The 18100-nt window shown below is 28.1% G+C and overlaps 1 protein-coding gene across 1 annotated transcript in view; it reads right to left on the reverse strand.

Annotated features, from left to right (window-relative positions):
- LOC107449131 (116 kDa U5 small nuclear ribonucleoprotein component) overlaps positions 1-18100 on the reverse strand; it is a 32433-nt gene that overhangs the window by 870 nt on the left and 13463 nt on the right. The window contains exons 14-22 of the mRNA XM_016064570.4: positions 17335-17462; positions 15473-15666; positions 8789-9041; positions 7278-7371; positions 7082-7172; positions 6658-6871; positions 6112-6199; positions 2097-2310; positions 1129-1282 (exon numbers count right to left, since the gene is read on the reverse strand). Coding sequence (XP_015920056.1) covers positions 1129-1282; positions 2097-2310; positions 6112-6199; positions 6658-6871; positions 7082-7172; positions 7278-7371; positions 8789-9041; positions 15473-15666; positions 17335-17462 — 1430 coding nt within the window. The remainder of the gene's footprint in view (positions 1-1128; positions 1283-2096; positions 2311-6111; positions 6200-6657; positions 6872-7081; positions 7173-7277; positions 7372-8788; positions 9042-15472; positions 15667-17334; positions 17463-18100) is intronic.

Genomic DNA, 18100 nt, shown 5'->3' on the forward strand with positions numbered 1-18100 from the left:
GCTTAACTATTGAATTATGAAAAAATATTAATCTGATATGCTTTATCTCATTCTCATTTTTTTAATGAATGCAATAATGTTTTAACCAGATATAGGAAGTCTAATTTTGTTGAGAATATTTTTTTTTTTAATATAGAAAACAAATTAACTTTATATTGTACAGTATTAGGTTTAAATTGATTAGAAATTAAGTGTATTGGATTACACTCTAACATTCAGATTCTGATAAAGTACTTAAGGAAACATAATGCTAATAAAATTGCTTCTTTATGACTATTGATACAGTGAGAATCTGTATTAAGTGAAACCATGAAGGCAACTTGTAATATTCTAGTGAAAACTATTAATACTATATTAACTAAAACTATTAATACTTTCCTTATCAACCAAATTATGTGGGTTTATGGTCAACATTAGAAACGATTAAATTTTATGGAAACAGACTTTTTCCTCAATGCTATGGCCATGAGAAATTTTATATTATAAAATACAAAGATTTTGAAAAATCCCAATGAAAACTTTTAGAAATGGCGCTATTTCTATTTTATTTATTATTAGTAGTACTTGAAATGAGTTTTTTTCTTCTTTAATATTTAACCAACAGTATGTTTTAAGTTCTTAGCATTAATACATAAAGTTTTTACCAGAAAATGTGCATATTGACTTTAACAGGTGGCTTATGAATGTGAGGACATTTTTTAAAATTATTAAAAAAATAAGCAAATAAACTTTTGGCAATTATAATTTATAGTACAATTTTTTTTTAATCACAATGCTTTTGATCATGGCTTTTCAAAATTTGCTGACTGTTTTGGCACACATTTTTAAAAAAAAGAAGTTGCAGTGGAAGGAAATTTAGTTTCCATATATAAATTTATTAAATGTTCTTTTCCGGGCACATTGCAGCAGTCAACTTTCATAGTTGCAGCAAAACTGATGCTTCAATATTTAATTCTTAATTTAATGAATGGTGTTTAAAATGGTTCAAACATAAATAAACATTATTTTATTATCATGAAGTAATGTTTTGAAAGTACTTCAAAAAAAATTTTTTTTTTCTCCACCACTGGGAAAACATTTCTAAAAAAAGCATAATGTTGGCAACTATGTAGTATCAAAAAGACATACCTGCCAGTGATGAAATACTGATAAACAGAAAGCTTGACCTTGAGTATGAGTTCTCAAATCAGTCTCAAAACCAAAGGAGTCAATAGCCGGAATAAATGCTTTAATAGTATATAATGGAGATCCAGGAACTGGTGCATCTTGAGTTACATGTCCCCTGTTAAATTAAATAATAAAAAAAATATTTTAATTTGAGATATATTGCAGTTTGAATAAAGTTTTTGGTTACTTATGTATAAAAACATATCTAACATGTTTATCTTTCTAAATTAAGACTTTGAAATTTTTTAACAAAGCATTTCAAGCAGAAGATTATTCAAAAATATTATTATTAGGATATGCTCACAAATAAACTATAGTTTTTATATTTTAGTTATTTACCGTACCATGCCACGAATTCTAAAATATTTCATGTCACACAAATGTATTGTGGAAAAAAAACTATCAAATCACAGTTAAATTTTTTGAAAAATTATCCAAAAAAGCTAATGATATTGCAGTACTAAGTTAGAATTGATGCTTTAAAATTAATTTTTTAGTGCACATGGTATTATGCTGGGTTTACTAACATTAACTTTCCTACTTAATAAACATAAGATTCAGATGCTACCTCATATTATAGAAATTGATCATAAATTTTTTTCCATTTTGTTGCAAAATTTAAATGAGCAACAGCTATCTGAATTTTAACTATAGGTAAGGGTTCTATGAAAAATAAGAAAATGAGTATTTAATTACACTTCATTAAAAAAGATCCAGATTTGTTACTTTCCATCACTTTAAAAATACAGATTAAAAATTTTACAAGTTACAATGTTTTACTTTTGTAATTCACAGTAAACTTACTGTGAACTATAAAAGATATGTAGAAATACACGAAGAAAATAAATTTTTTTGAATAAAATATTTGGATAATTAATTCAAAATACTAAACTTTTTGCACACTTTACAGAAAAGCAGTTATAACTAACCTGCGACGGGCCAACACTGTGTACACAGCTGATACACAATCAGCTGGAGCTTGTACTTCAACAAAGTAATACGGTTCCATTAGTCGAGGAGTTGCCATAAGAAAAGCAGAATAAGCTACTCTTCTGGCAGTTGGAATTATTTGGCCTCCACCACGATGAATAGGTTCCCCAGCAATTACTGCATCCAAAATTTTAAACTTCACATTTCGAATGGCTGAAAAGAAAAGAGTTCTTAAGTACTCAGATAAATACTATATAATTTTAACCGAGCTACGTTATTTATAACCATTTTAAATAAACTAGATTTATAAATATTTCAAACAATAGTAAAGTACAAAATGCAGTCTATGCTCTATAATACAACTCCTCATTACTCCATTATACATAGACAAGTAAGTGGGAAGTAAACAAAAATTCTGAAAAACCTGTCTACTCAAAAAGCGTGTAAAGTTGTTTTACATAGAAAGAAATCATTAAAATTATTTACATACTCATTTAATGTTTTACTCCTCACTATCTGCATACATTGACAGTTTAACGAACTGTGAATGAATCATGATTAAAGAGAATAAAATAATAATAAAGAATAAAGTGAAAAAAAACATAATGTAGAAATATTAAGAAAAAGTACATGTAACATATCATTTTCTTCCATTTATAATTAAAAAAGTAGGAAATTCTGCTCATAGTGGGAGCAATCTTATGCCAGATTACTAGGACCAATGCACTGTGTCCTGTTTCTTATTCTAGAATGTTGTTTTAATGTCCGTTAAGGGGTCACTCCTACCAATACATTAATAAAAAAAAAGTTGCGTTATTACCAAATTTTTATTAAAGTAAAGCATTGCTTTGTAAAAATTGCTCAAGAATTTATTAACTTTGAGTGTTTGCAGTTATTTTTGTGCACTCACTTTATAAAGTTCATTTTTGCTTGGACTATGAGGGCCGTTACATCGAGCGCGGGCAGCATTCAAAACTAACAAAAAATCTGATAGCCAAAAATTTGGATTTAATAGATTTCCCTACTACAAAAATATATTGATTGAAAACGGAAATGCTCTTATACAGAGATGAGATTTTTCCGCCAGAGATGAGATTTTTCCGCTTTTTGGCAGATTTCAGTTTTTTTCACTTTTATCTCTTAAATTTCAGCTTTTTTATCGAAAATTCAGATTTTCTAAAAATTTCATTTTTATTTACAAGTATTCCGCTTTTTCAGAAAATTCACCTATTTTCAAAGAGAAGCAGAAAATTCAAACTACAATCCTTTCTCATTTTTACTTATTTTACCTATATTCTCCCTTTTACAAGCAGCAGATAAGATTTTCCGAATTTTTTACCCGCCCTCCAGATAGATCCGATTTTCATAGTTCAAACGACGCTGCTTCAGACAAGCCTTTTAGAGGTCCCCAAGCCTGGAATCTGTTAATATCTCGATTCTTATTCACACGATTTTAATATCAAACATAGCTTTTCATATTTGTGTGTTGCGATTCTTATTCACGCGATTTGAATATTGTACGATGCGATTCTTATTTACGAGATTTAAAAATCCGATATTGTGATTCGTATTTACGTATTTTTAAAAACCTATGTAGCGATTCGTATTCACGCAAGTTTAAAATTCAATGTGTTGATTTGCTCATGCGGTTTATAATATCAAACATTGATTTTCGTATTTATACGCGATTTTAAAGTAAGGCATTGGGATTCGCATTCATGCATTCTAAAAGTTATGCATCATAATTCTTATTTATGCAATCTAAAAATTACTCATCATGATTCGTATTTACGCTATCTAAAAATTATGAATCGTGATTTGTATTTACGCATTTTAAAAATTCTATATCCCAGTTTGTATTTTCTCATTTTCAAAATCGTATATCTAGTTTCATATTCATGTGACTTCAAAATCCATAATTGTTATTCATATTCACGCAATTTTAAGATCAACTATCGCGATTCTTGTAAGAAGTAAAATTTTTTTTAAATTAGTTACTATAAAGGTGACTGTTTTTCTAACGACGATTATTAGTATATGTAAGTGTTACAACATCCGAGAAACTGGAAGGGAATATTTTCAAAACTTACATTCTGTGCTTGGAAAGAAGAAAAATAGGATTTGTCACAAGATGTTTGAAGATGGACTAACGACTAAATATAGCAAACATAAAAGATATAGCAAACAAAAGCAATCACTTAAAAAGGGATTTAATTAAAAAAAAAATTTGGGGGAAAAAGAGTTAAATAACTCATCATCAAAATTTTATTTATAATTGCTGCTATTTATGCTATAAAATGCAAAATTCTTATCAAATAAAAAACAATTATCTAAACAGTTGCTGATTGTCATGTAATTTTTCAAACTAAAATAGCAATTTTTGTATGTTAAGGAGTTACTATATATTTCTACGTCACTGTTATTGATATGTTTCAGAGGGCTGTAGTTAGATTAGACTATAATATGAACATAATGACTCGGTCCATTGTTAAAGTTTTTTTCCCAATATAATTTGAAAAGTAATATTACTGATATATTTGCTATAAATCACATAACAGTATTTATTAAAAGAAATAAAATATTAATTTATATTCTCAGTAGTTTTAATTTGCTAAACCAGGTAGTTTTTCAAGTAGTAATTGTCTCTTATGTGAACTGAGGAAAAATATAATTTCCAGCTTTATTTTTTTAATTGGTAATTTTTCCCCCACTAAATGTTAAGTATCAATGTAATCGTTTTTATAATAATAGATTAGTACACAATTGTATGTTAATACATTATTTATTACCTTAAACTGTCTGGAATTTATTATTAAAGGGTTGCGCTTGCGTAAAATTTAATATCGTGGAAATTCAGCTTTTTTGCGTTTTGGCTAATCTCATCCCTGTTATAGTAGCAGCGCCATCCATAAAGCGATTGGTTTAGAAAAAAGAAAGAAAAAACTCTTCGTCACCCCACATTATCAGAACTCTACTATGTATATAATAATACTTAACCCTTCCAGCACAAAAGATCATATGAAAATTGTAAGGAACTTCTTTTTCTTTTACACATGATCTTTTCATTTCATTAATGAAAAAAAAAAAAAAAAAAAAAAAAAAAAAAAAAAAAAAAAAAAAACTGATTTTCAAATCAGAAAAGGAATTAATTCAAAAGTGAAATAATTACTACTTAAAATAATAGTCTTGAGAATATAATTTATAAATGTAAATGCTTCAGATTATATGAAGTGATTCTTAGCTATTATAGTTTAAATGCTCTTTAACTCTCCGTTTTGTTGATTTGCATATTTTTTTTCCTAACTTACTGGTCATGTCAAGAATCATTTATTGTAATCAAATAATAATATGCTTTTCAAATTAAAAAATCCAAAAACTAATCACATTTAAAAAAATCTAATTAAACGTGTGAAAATAATCTAAATAAATATAAATTAAATAAAATGGTCATAACAGCAAAAGTCAATATAAATAACAAGTAAAATTAATTGATGTTAGCTATAACCAAGTTTACAACTTCTTAATTATCAAGAAACTGACAAGAATAATATTGCAAAATTATCTTTTATACCCTATTAATAATAAATCATTAGAATAATGCATACTTAGATGGTCTATATAATTCATTAATATAGAGTTTTTTTTTAATAATCTTAATATATCATACCTACTTTGAAACATTGACTAAAAATCAAGGCAAAATCAGTTATCTAAATATAAACTATTAATTTTTTTTAAAAAGATTTCAAAAATTTACATATCTTCAACTAAGATTGATATGTGCACAAAGATTGCAGGTAGAATTTTTTAAAGTAACTTTATAGACTATTTTATGAATTTTCAACATAGTATTTTATTGAAAATTTGTTATTTGGATATTACTGCGCGGTAAAAGGAAAGAAAATGCTGCAGATTTCAAAAAATTAAAGTATTTTTGTTGCAAAACAATAAATACACTAAATGTACAAAATACATATATAAAAAAAAAAATATCAAAAGAGGAGCACTACTTACGCTCTTCACAGAGAGGACCTTCTCTAGTAGCCCACTGAAACCCTTGTACAATTGAATCTTTAACCATGCTCAATAAACCTTTATCTACCTATTAATTAATAATTATTATATTTTGCATTGTATTTTCCAATAACATATATAATTTTATGATATTTTTTTAATTACGCCTTTATAGTTTCTTGATTATAAGATAATAAACTATTATATAAGTATTGCATTATTAATAAAATTCCACATATTAAAAAAAATTCCCTCAACTATCTTTCATAAAATGACATATAATTGAGGTTTTGCTTTAAAAATTGTTAAATTTAATATTAAAATTAAGAAATTTTTTTTTAATCTAGCAGAAAGCTGCTTTTGATCAAATTAAAGGAAATTAATTACATATGTGGCAAAAATATGGATTAAAAGTAGTTTTGATAATGAAAATTTCACTTACAAAATGTTAAATTTTTTGTTTGAATGATAAATTAACTGATTTATTTAAACGTCATAAATAATAAAAGAAGTAATCAATTATAACAAATATAATAGTTGACATACCTCAGAAGGCAATGTATCATCTACTAAAATATTGGGTCCTGTTGTATCGGGTCCAAAAGCCCAAATGGAACGAGCTGCTAGCAAATCCCAATCATACTTAGTCTGGAAAAATTCTCCTAATCTTTTACGATTCCAGTTAATTTGTACAACTTCATTTTCAATATCTTCAGCTAAGCCTTTTTCCAATGGTTCAGCAATCATTGTCAATTTATTTCTAGTAAACAAATATATCGATTTTCAATAACTTGAATACATAAAAACTAATTTAAATATTCATCATGCACTGCTGATTTTTCATTTTAATTCAATGTCAGAAGTAATAGAATATTTTTTTTTTGCATTTTACTAAGTAAAACTTTATTTTTTAACAATAAAAAATTTCATTAAAATAAATAATAACTAAAAAATCAGCTGAAGTTCTAACTTTTTGTTTGGAGTTTCAGCAAAACATTTTAATGATGATGTTTCAACGACAGTTTCACAAAATGATACAACTGGATCAGCGACTTTAATGTCTGAAAGAAATAAAACGAAACATAAGTTACTTCAAAGGAACATGAAGTTATTTACTTTAAAATAAATCTGATGCATAATAAAGAAAAATATCATAATGCAATTACCTATTTCTGAATACATCTTCCTTAAATCGTGCATAACACAATCTAAATAAAGTTCACCAGTACCAAGAATAATATGTTCTCCTGACTCCTCAATCTGTAATAAATGGTTTACGTCAAATAAAATATAACTATAAATTACAAAAGTTAACATATCACGAAAGTAAATATAACATTCATAAAAATCTTTTATGAAAAACAATTGGAGGAAAAATAACTCACCATTCTTTTTCCTAACTTACTTATTCCACAATAACAATAAACACTTTGATATATACATTGAATATGTTTAGCTAGCGAAAAAATATTTTTGAGTAAGAAGAAAAATAAAACAAAAAAGAACAGGTTACAGATAGGCATCGAAGATACCTACTTGTAAACCTAATCAAAGTTTAAGAATTAAAAGAAAATTTTAATATCAAAAAATAAGGGTATATTGTGATAGCTTATTTATTGTGAAAGCCAATTGCAGAGAAAGACCAAGACTTAAGTGGTCTCACAAAACAACTGCTTAGAAAACTTTAAAACTATAAAAGTAATAAATTAGAAATACTTGGCTAGAATAGGATGGTTTGAGCTGAAATTCTGATAAAGGCCAAGGTCAACTCTGGGAAGTAGCACCAGTGTTATTCTAAGTTTTATTCGAAGCTAATTTTTTAACCCAACAGGGTAGAAAATTATGAGCAAGCAAATGCATGTTTTAAATATTTTTTTAACATTGATGCTCAGATGTAATTGATTTGTACTAAGTACATGATGCACTACAGCTTACTCTTTCCCTTTACTTAGTACAATTTTTTAAAAATACTAACGTTAAATTTACAATTCTTCAATAGAATGACATTTAAGTAGTCTTTTCTTGTAGGGCCTAGCCATTAGAATATACATAAATATATACCTATGAATTACATTAGAGAAATAAAATAACCGAGATTTTACTAATCGAACCAACTTTGGGTTTACGACTACTAATGCTCAACTTCGTAGTCTTGTCATTTTGAACCCAATTCAGAAGACAAGAAAACTCTTGGATCAAGTAGTGGGAGAAATTTGCCTTCTTGGAGGATTTTTTTATGGAACTAACAAGCATTTGAGTTACAAGGAGAGGGAAATCTCCCACAGTTAGCCTGATGGCAAGGGGACTCTAACATGTGATCCGTCAGTGGATATTTTATCACCTTTTTCCTTAAAAATTTCTTCAACAAATTCGGAGAAATTTGAGAATATACAGGTATTCAGGAGACTTGGCAGGTATGTAAATACCACTTTTAGAGTTATTAAATTCCAAAACAGCAATTCACAAAATACAAAAAAATTATTAAGTAATGAATATAACTAAAAGAAATTTGAAAATATTAATGCAGTGGTAATCTTTATAATAATGAGAATAATGTTAGATTACACATGGTTAAAAAAAAAAAAACATGATATAAAAATAGAAAGTATTTTAAAGATAGGATTGCTAAAATTACTGGGATAGAAATTGCAAAAAATAAATTAATAATTTGAATTACCTTTGTGCTCAGAAGAGGATATGATTTATTAACTTTTCTTAAGCCACCTAACATTTTTGGCAGCTCAGATGGATTAACAGGCTCAACAGCAATTTTTATCACTGAATTAGTATTGAATTTCAGAGGTCGAAAAATAAAAAGTTCAGCTGCTTCACTAACATCGACAATAGTGGCAGTTTTCACAATAGGTTGATCAATGCCTTCAATTAGAACCCAATTTCCAGCAGGAACTCTATTAACTTCAATTTTGTATCTAAAATACACAAAATTTATTTCAAAATAAATTACTTTTCAATAATGAGTGACAAAAATAACCTAACCATACAATAAATTGAAATTGGAGTTTATAATCAAATCTTAAAGATAAGCATTTTAAAACAATTCTAAGACTTAAAATCAACATTTGAAAAAAGAAAAAAAATAATTAATCAGCAATTAATCTGAGTAGACATGGGAGGAATAGTTATGAAAGAAAAAAAATTTAAAATAAACTAATTGCCTAAAATTGCTGTTGAGTAAAATGTTTTTACAATGGAATGAAATGAAATAATTTTCAGTTGATTAAGCAGTTGTTAAGCAAAATACAAAAAAAGTTGTACATTTAAAACCCGATTTCTCAGGAAGATTTAGTTCATATTATGTATTTTGTTACCATTAATTAATTAGAAAATTTGAGGCCACTCCTTAATCCTTTAAAATTTAGTCTTGGGCAATTCCATATGTGACGGAATGACATTTTGACCTGCATGATGACAATTAATTGAAGTTTCTATGCATCTAATTTCAAATAAACATGATATTTTCTCATGCATATCATTATTATTGGTATAATGTGCTTCATGAATTAAAAAAAAAGAATTTTGTATTTTTTTTATTTTTAATTTTATGAACTTTTTACTTGTGTGACGGAATGACATTTTGGCAACCAAGCTTTCGGCATGCCGCTTAGAACTGGTAGTTTCTGTGAATTTTGCAACTATTATTTTCCTGAACTATTTTTTACTTTCAGTATAATGTGTAAGCAATGTAAATTGTGAATTTGGAAAATTAACCTCAGGTTGGCTAGCAGTTATTAACATCTATTTGCTGTGACGGAATGACCGTGACGGAATGACAAAAAGTTTAGTGGAAGAAAGTCTTCATTTAAAAAATGTTTTATTAATATGTAAATGATAAACAGAATGTAACAGATAAATAGAATTAATATTTACGTAGGAATCAGTTAAAATTTCAACAGTTTGAAAATTAGGTTGTCTCAGAAGAGGTTTTATATCTAACTTGCCAATGTCACATCTTATCTTCGTTCTCAGGAAATTTATGCATAAATTAATTTTTGTCCCATGTTCTTTAAATACTTTAACATCTAAATCGTCTTTGTTTATCAAAGTAATTTGCGCTGCATATAAATGTGCCTTCTTTTTTTTCGCAGTATGGGACAATGATTAAAGAGCCGACCGCATACTCCTCAATCATATTTTCCATTTCCTCTTCAAAACAGTGGCTTTTCAAATCATACACTTGATTTTGGTTAAAATTAGAAAGCATTCCAATTTTGATGATTCGCTTCTCAACTACATGAGCATCTAGTGCAGGTCTCGTGTTCCTGGCAATGCTAATGTAACAAGTGTCTAGCTGAAGTCATTCTCTTTTGCCCTCTCTTAAATAGAATAGCTGGACAGAAACAAAACTTCTTCGATTTGTTGCTTCGACTTTATGAAATCATAAAATTCTTTTACATATTATGTGCCGTTTTACAGCAGCCAACATCTTGTTTGGCCTTTTAGAACAACATCACAATTACATGGTATTTATAGGTGCATGTGCTGTGAGGTATTAATGAAATACACTTAACAAAAATGAGAATAAGAACAAAAATGAGATAAGACACACTTTACATCAATATATGCTTCTTTATGAAAAGCCTCTTTTAAGGCCATAAGTATATATTGCATCTGCACTCTTCGTTACTCTGTCAGAGTTTGTATTATGACTGAATCCTTCATACTTGGGGGCTTGTAACTAACATCATCTTGACAGTAAAATTTTTTTAGCCAAATTAAACAGCTCATCAACATTACTTTTCTCACTTAATTTCTTTTGAGTTCGATGTTAAATACTCATACCCTCCAACTGCTACGGAATTTCCGTAGTTGCTACGGAAATTGGAGATAAACTACGGAGCTACGGGTGAATAGTAAAATACTACGGATTAAACGAAAGCGCCTGTCCGATCTATCCGCTTCCGCTGTTGTCGTCTTTCAAGCATGGTGACGTCACTGATTGCGTATCGCCGAAAATGACGTCATGAGTTGTTAGCCTTGGTCGGGAGAAACCACGTGATTATGAAGGGTTACTCATCGGCGGCGCCATTGTAATCTGCCTGAATGCAGCTGGTCTTTGAGAAACTGCGTTAGTTTTTTGCTTTACACCGTGTGAAGTGAAGTGACTTCAATAAAAATTTTTGAAAACAACTTTGAATTTTGCTGCTCCGATGTTAAAAGAATGATACGATATTGTTTGAAATTTTAGATTATTTTTCATCCAGCTTTTATCGCGTTAGTTTATAAGTTGTGTATGTATTATTAAATTTTATTGTGATGGATCGTTATTTGAAAAGATCTAATCAGGATCGGGAAGTTTCTAATGACGATGGATTACGAAAGAAGAGGAAGAATAATCAAAAGTTTAGAGAGGAATATACTAAAAAGTTTCCTTGTTTAGTATCGGGAAAAGATGGCTTTGCGAAATGCAATATTTGTAGTTCGGAATTCTCAATTGTCCACGGTGGACTGGATGATTGTCGCCGACACGTGATCGGTCCTAAACATTGTGCTACTGCAAAAGCACAGGTGCATCAGCAACCTATTAACAATTTTTATTCTTCCAAATTAGAAGAAAATGGAGTGATTAAAGCTGAAGTATTGTTCGTACGGTTTTTAATTGAGCACAATATTTCTCTATCTGCTTCCGATCATTCTGGCGCCTTATTTAAAAAAATGTTCCCAGATTCCGACATTGCAAAAAAGTATGGATGTGGACATACCAAGACCCAGGCAATAACTGTTTCCACTGCTGAGGGGATAAGAGAGAGTACTCTAAGTAAGCTCAGAACCTCATTATTTTCTCTTTCCACTGACGGAAGCAATGACATATCAGATAAAAAGCTATATCCTTTAATTTTTAATTATTATGATGAAGAAAAAGGACAAATCGTATCATCACTGGTTTCTTTATCTGAATCAACTAACAACACTGGTGAGGGAATTTTTCAACTTCTTGATGGAGAGTTTAAAAAATATCTACTGAAGTGGGAGAGTTGCATAGCATTCAGTTCTGATAATGCTAACACAATGACTGGATGTAATAAAGGTGTTTTGAGCTATATAAAACAGAAGCAACCAAATATAAAATTCATTGGATGCTCTTGTCATTTGGTTCATCTAGCAGCTAAAAAGGCTACAGCCTCATTGCCCGTTGATGTGGAGAATTTGGTGATAAAAGTTTTTTACTACCTTGAAAAGAGTAGTAAAAGAAAGTATGAATTTAAAAACTGTCAGATAGAATGTGATGTGAAACTTCACAAGATTTTAAAACATGTTTCAACTCGGTGGTTAAGTTTAGAAAATTCTCTAAAGAGACTAGTTGAGCAGTGGGACCCATTGCTAATTTTTTTTTCACAATCTGATGTTAAAGAGAATGCTACCTCAGAAAAAATAAAAGAGTTACTTAAATCAAACAAAACAAAGATATATTGTGTTTTTGTTACATCGATATTGCCTGTATTCACCAAGGTAAATGTTGCCCTGCAAAAAGAGCAACCTTCTATCCATACTTTGTATGATGATTTAATGAGCTTATATTATGAGCTTCTTGTACGATTTGTTTCGCCTTCTACCATAAGCAAATCCAAGTCTTCTCTGTTACAAGCGAAATTTCAGAAACCCAAGTATCAAAAACCTGATGAGTCTCTTATAATAGGATCAAGTGCTAGATCCATTTTGAGTGATCTGACGCCAGAAGAAACAACTGAGTTCTTTTTGGCAGTGCGAAAGTTTTTTGTCACTGCATGTGAATATATTCTCAAAAAGTTTCCTTTAGAGGATGATTTTCTTAAGCATGCTACTGTGGCAAACATTTTGAATAGGCAGAATGCAAATTTTGCATCTCTTAAGTATTTTTATGATTTGTTTAATTGTGGTATTGACATTGATCAACTTGAGTTAGAATTTGCCTTTTATCAGGCAGACAATTTTCCTTCTGAAATTTTAAATCATACCAGAGTAGATGAGGCATGGCATAAAATTAGCCAGTTAAAGGATAACAATGGAATAAAGAGATATGTGGCTTTGTCAAAAATAATGCTTTCAATTCTGTCAATTCCCCATAGTAATGCTGGATCTGAGAGAATTTTTAGCATGATTCGTAAAAATCAAACTGATAATCGCTCAAGTCTGAGTACCAAAACATTAGAATCAATTCTAATCACTAAATTAAGCATGGGAGTTTGTTACAATGCACAATTTACTGAGGATGAGTTAAAAAGAGCAAAAAATGCTTGTTATTCATCACTGAAAAAGCATAGAGAGGTTTAGATACTGTGTTTCTGTAATTAAGGGTATTTTTAATTAAAATCAGATTTGCTTATAGATTAGATTTCTTAATTAATGCTTTTACTCCTTAATTATAATAGATAATTCAAAGATTTGAAACAATTTAGCTATTGGTTAATGTCTATACAAATTCATTCCTCTTAAAGAACAAAGTTTAATGTGTAAGCTTTAGATGATATAAGTTTTTAAATATTGTTTTCTAATTCTGAAAGTTTTATTAGGAAGAAACTCATTTATATATTCCATTTTTCTTTCAATAAATTGGTATTCAATTGTTTTCTTGATTTAATTGTTTTAAAATTTGGTGTAAAAAGTATTTAATAGGAAACATCTTAGAATCTGACCTTCCTAAATAAAATAAGTGAAAAAAATTTGGTAACAATTGAATGAATGTAGAGAAAAAGTTGTGGAGAGTTCACTTTTTGCATTTTACTGAGATGTTATATTATTTTTCTTTGAAATTTGTATAAATGTACAATAAACTTTCATTTGCAATTTAATAATTTTATATCCTTAGAAAAGTGTACCTTCCTGTATGTGAATTAAAATTGTACTATCTAAATAACCTGATTTTTTAAAAGTCTATGGCATTTTAATGTTTTAAAAAATTTCTCAATGTGAAATAAAATTTTACGCTTGTTTCAAAATCTATTTTCTTATATTTATCAACTGCTTTTTGAAATTATAAGTGAATATAATTAAGTATCAATATGAGCATAGCAAATATTGCGGGATGCCGTAAATGTGTGTTGCGCGAGTGCTACTGATGGCCAGGTAGGCAAAGTTGGAGGGTATGAATACTTCTCACATAAAGACTGAATTAATATTTTTTCCACTATTGGTGATTTTGGAAGTGAGTGTACAATTTTTTTTATGGTGTACAAATTTTTTTATGGCTTTACCAAGACTCTGCAGGAATTTGTATAGGGAATTTAAATTATTTGTATGTGAAGAGATTGGTAGAATTTGATTTTTCTTTGTTTACACAATCTCCGCACAACAGCGTTTGCACTTCTGAGTTTTTTAAGTCCAACTTTTGTCGCGGAAGCTTTCTTCTCTGCCTTTCTTTCTCTGTTTTTTTTTCTTCATCATATCAGGGGGATCTTGGTCTTTTTCAACACTTTATCTGTCTTTCAACAGCTGTTTTAGCCATTAGGTTAATTGAAAAAAAAATAATTCCCTAGTTTTTGACTTAGCTTCTCTAGGACTCGTTTTGTCATTCCATCGCCGAAGGTGTGTCATTCCGTCACGCTAATTATTGGAGGTTAATAATCAAATGCATAGAATTTTACAATTTCTCATTGATTCTTATGCCACTTCTGCTTTATATTCCAAAATATACACATTTTCATCCAAAAACGCAGTTGCTATTTAAAAAAATGTACTAAAATATGTGACGGAATGACACAAAAAAAGTTACTTTTATTTAATATATTAAACTTAAAATGACTTAAAGGCTATGTTTTAAATGTTTAAATTTTGTACTATATGCATATTTTTATCAAAATATTGTAAAAGAAAGATGCATTTCTTTTATTTCATAAGTATTTTTCAAGAAAACAATTTGAGCACAAATGTGAGGAATTCGCTTGTCAGTCATGTGATTACTTTAGAATGCTGCCAGATTCAAAAAACTTAAAATTATCAAAAATTAAACAGTAATATGCAGACTTTGGCTATTTTTGAACATATTTTTAAAATTAAAATATGCAATTCATAAAAAAAAAATTTCACTTAAAAGTTGACACTTTCGTGGAATTGCCCTCTTAGTACACGAGGATCTGATCACTAGATCAAAAGTTATTCACAATTTTTTTTGTTTTGCGAGCTGCACAAATATTTTCTCCACAGAAAAAAACTTGTGATTCACAAATAGCGTTTTTATGAATTCCAGTGAGTGATCCATAACTTGAAGGGTAAAAAAGTCTGATTTCTGTGAATTTAATCTGTGGAATTCTAAGAAATAGTAAAATAAAACAATTGTAGAAGGGGAAATTCAGCTTGATTTGTATAAATTTAAAAATAAGATTTAATATTATACAATTGAAGTTTCAAGGACTGAATTTTATTTTACCTAGCCTCAGATATCCAAAGTCGGCCAACGGTCAAAATTCTTGAGTCTTCTTCATCTGTTGAAGTATAAGTTTCTCCCAGTATGCGAACATCCTGATTTGCTTGCAGAGTTCCACTAAACACCCTTCCAAACACATGGAAACTAGTGGCATCTTGCGTAGAGTACTGTTTTGTAGTATGTACCATTAGAGGACCCTTGATATAACATGATAAAGAACATTAAATATATTGAAAGAGTAGGGAGCAAAATATAGGGACATGAAAATCATTTGTTAAATATTTTTAGGAAACAAACATACATAAAACAACTATTAGTTTTATATATTTTAAGAAGCTCATATTTTGTATATGATAACAAAGTAAATAAAAAACACAATAACAATTTAGAGCCAATTAGAAATGTATACAAATAAAATCAATCCAACTACCAAAAAAAAAAACAGCAAAAGAAAGAAGAAAAAAAAAAAAACATTATGTAGTTTTAGATTCAAAATCCATTTAATCACTTTTGAAACTCATAATAATAACTATAAAAAATATTGAAAACCAAAAGTAATGATAGATTTTTACTTGCATGATTTCTCATGTAAGCATTTCGTTTGGTTACAAAAAAGTAATCAAAATATACACTTTTATTCCGTTTTATTTTTCAAATTATTTGGCCTTGAATTGAGGAAGCAAAAATAATAAACTATTTTCAAATATATTTCTAAATTTAACACAGTTAATCTTAAACATTAAGGTCTGTGCAAAAGTTTTTTGCCAAAGAAAAATTATGAATTTAAAAAATAAAAAAACCATATCAGGAATTTATGCCACAAAACTTTTATTAGCAGCCCTTAAGTAGAAACAAGTTATATAGTAGCATTACAAAGAAATGGGGAGCATTAATTTAAAATTTTATTTCGTAGATATATAACCAAAATGATCTTAAGGCAAGCAGTTCAAATAAAGGAAGAAAAATTATGAAGGTATATCAAGAATTTATTTGACAAAAAAATTAGTAATTTTAAAATAAAAGTTATTTATAGATGGATATGACAAAGAAAATTGAAAAAGTAGTTTAAAATAACATTTGCTAGACATATTACAAAACCTTGCGGTGAAAACATTGCCAGGAGCAATGCAATTAAAATGTCAATAATTTAAAAAAATTAATAAATATTATTACGAATAGAAATAACAAAGATAAGCACACACAATTACAGATTCTTTTCTTCCCAAATAAACTTTAAAAAAAAAAAATATTCATAGTTTTAGTTATATAAGAACTATGACTACTGATTGTTAAGAGATATTTAAAAAAAAAGTTATGTAAGAACATTCTAAATTTTTCATTCTTTAGATGCCTGGTTTTAAAGTACATTTTAATTCATATCTGTCTCAAATTGAAATTATAGAGAATTTTTTTGCTTTGTTTTGAAAACACACATAAATTAAAACTGTTTAATTTTAATACAACCCTAGATTAAAATACTGGATATTTAGCAGATAGTGACATTTAATGGTGAAATACTAAAACAGAGGTACATGATAAATATAGAAGACTTTATTTAATTTTTTATCAACTTAAGAACAAAAATTAAATGATTTTATGAACTATTAAAACTAAAATTTCAAATTACTGAAATCTTGAAACTAGAATACCATGTTAAAAAATTAATTCGTTTATCTTAACACGGTTTAAACTTTTTTGAAAATAATCATTTTTTCTTGCATTCAGAATGTTGAGTAAACATTTTTAACATTATGGCAGTATTTAAGGCAGTAAGCAGCATTTAAGGCATTTTTAATATTATGGCAGTAAGTTAAGTTACATTTACAAGATTGTTAAGGTTACATTATGGAACTCATTCCACATACCTCAGGGTCACAATCAGCCATAACATCAGCTAATTCGGTGCCAGAAGGTCCAGTGTAAATATGCTCTATTTTTCTCTTAGCACTTGCTGATGGAGCTGGGACATGATGGACACACATATCAACAAAGCCTATAAATTATAAAATATATATATAAAACGAGATAGATATAAATGAAAATTAAAGAATAAAAATTACAGTCAAAGAATTAATAAAATATTGCAAAAAATGAAATTAATCATTCACAAAAAATAAAAGTTTAAATTCTCATTTAGCAAAATAAGAACTTACTCTGTTCATTAGTAATGTGATGTAAATGAATAATACATTTAAATACTGAAAATGAAAATGCATCCTTTAATGCATTTATGAGTGTTTAATATAATAAACAAGATATTGTACATAAAAAGGAAAAGTAATTGTCAGTTTTTAATTTAAAATTAAAAAAGGGACTTATGCATTTGTGATGCCATTATAGGCATTACATATTTTCTAGATTTTAAATTTTGATAGCTTCATAAATTTTTTAAATTTTTCTTAGTCCTGTTATAACTAAATTAAATAAATTTCTATACCATTTTATGAAAAACAAATATAAGAACTTTTATTCTTTTCTTAATAACTAACTTTTTATCAAGGAGAAGTGTTCAACTTATTAATTCAATGCCATGACAAAACGAATATTAAAATAAATTTTTTTAACCATATTTTCTTTAAACTTTTACGACAAAAATATTTAGGTTACAGCATTATATTAAAATCCAACAGT

The sequence above is a fragment of the Parasteatoda tepidariorum genome, chromosome 8, assembly GCF_982258835.1.
Source record: "Parasteatoda tepidariorum strain Cologne lab strain chromosome 8, Ptep-v5.0, whole genome shotgun sequence".
In the NCBI taxonomy this organism is placed as follows: domain Eukaryota; kingdom Metazoa; phylum Arthropoda; class Arachnida; order Araneae; family Theridiidae; genus Parasteatoda; species Parasteatoda tepidariorum.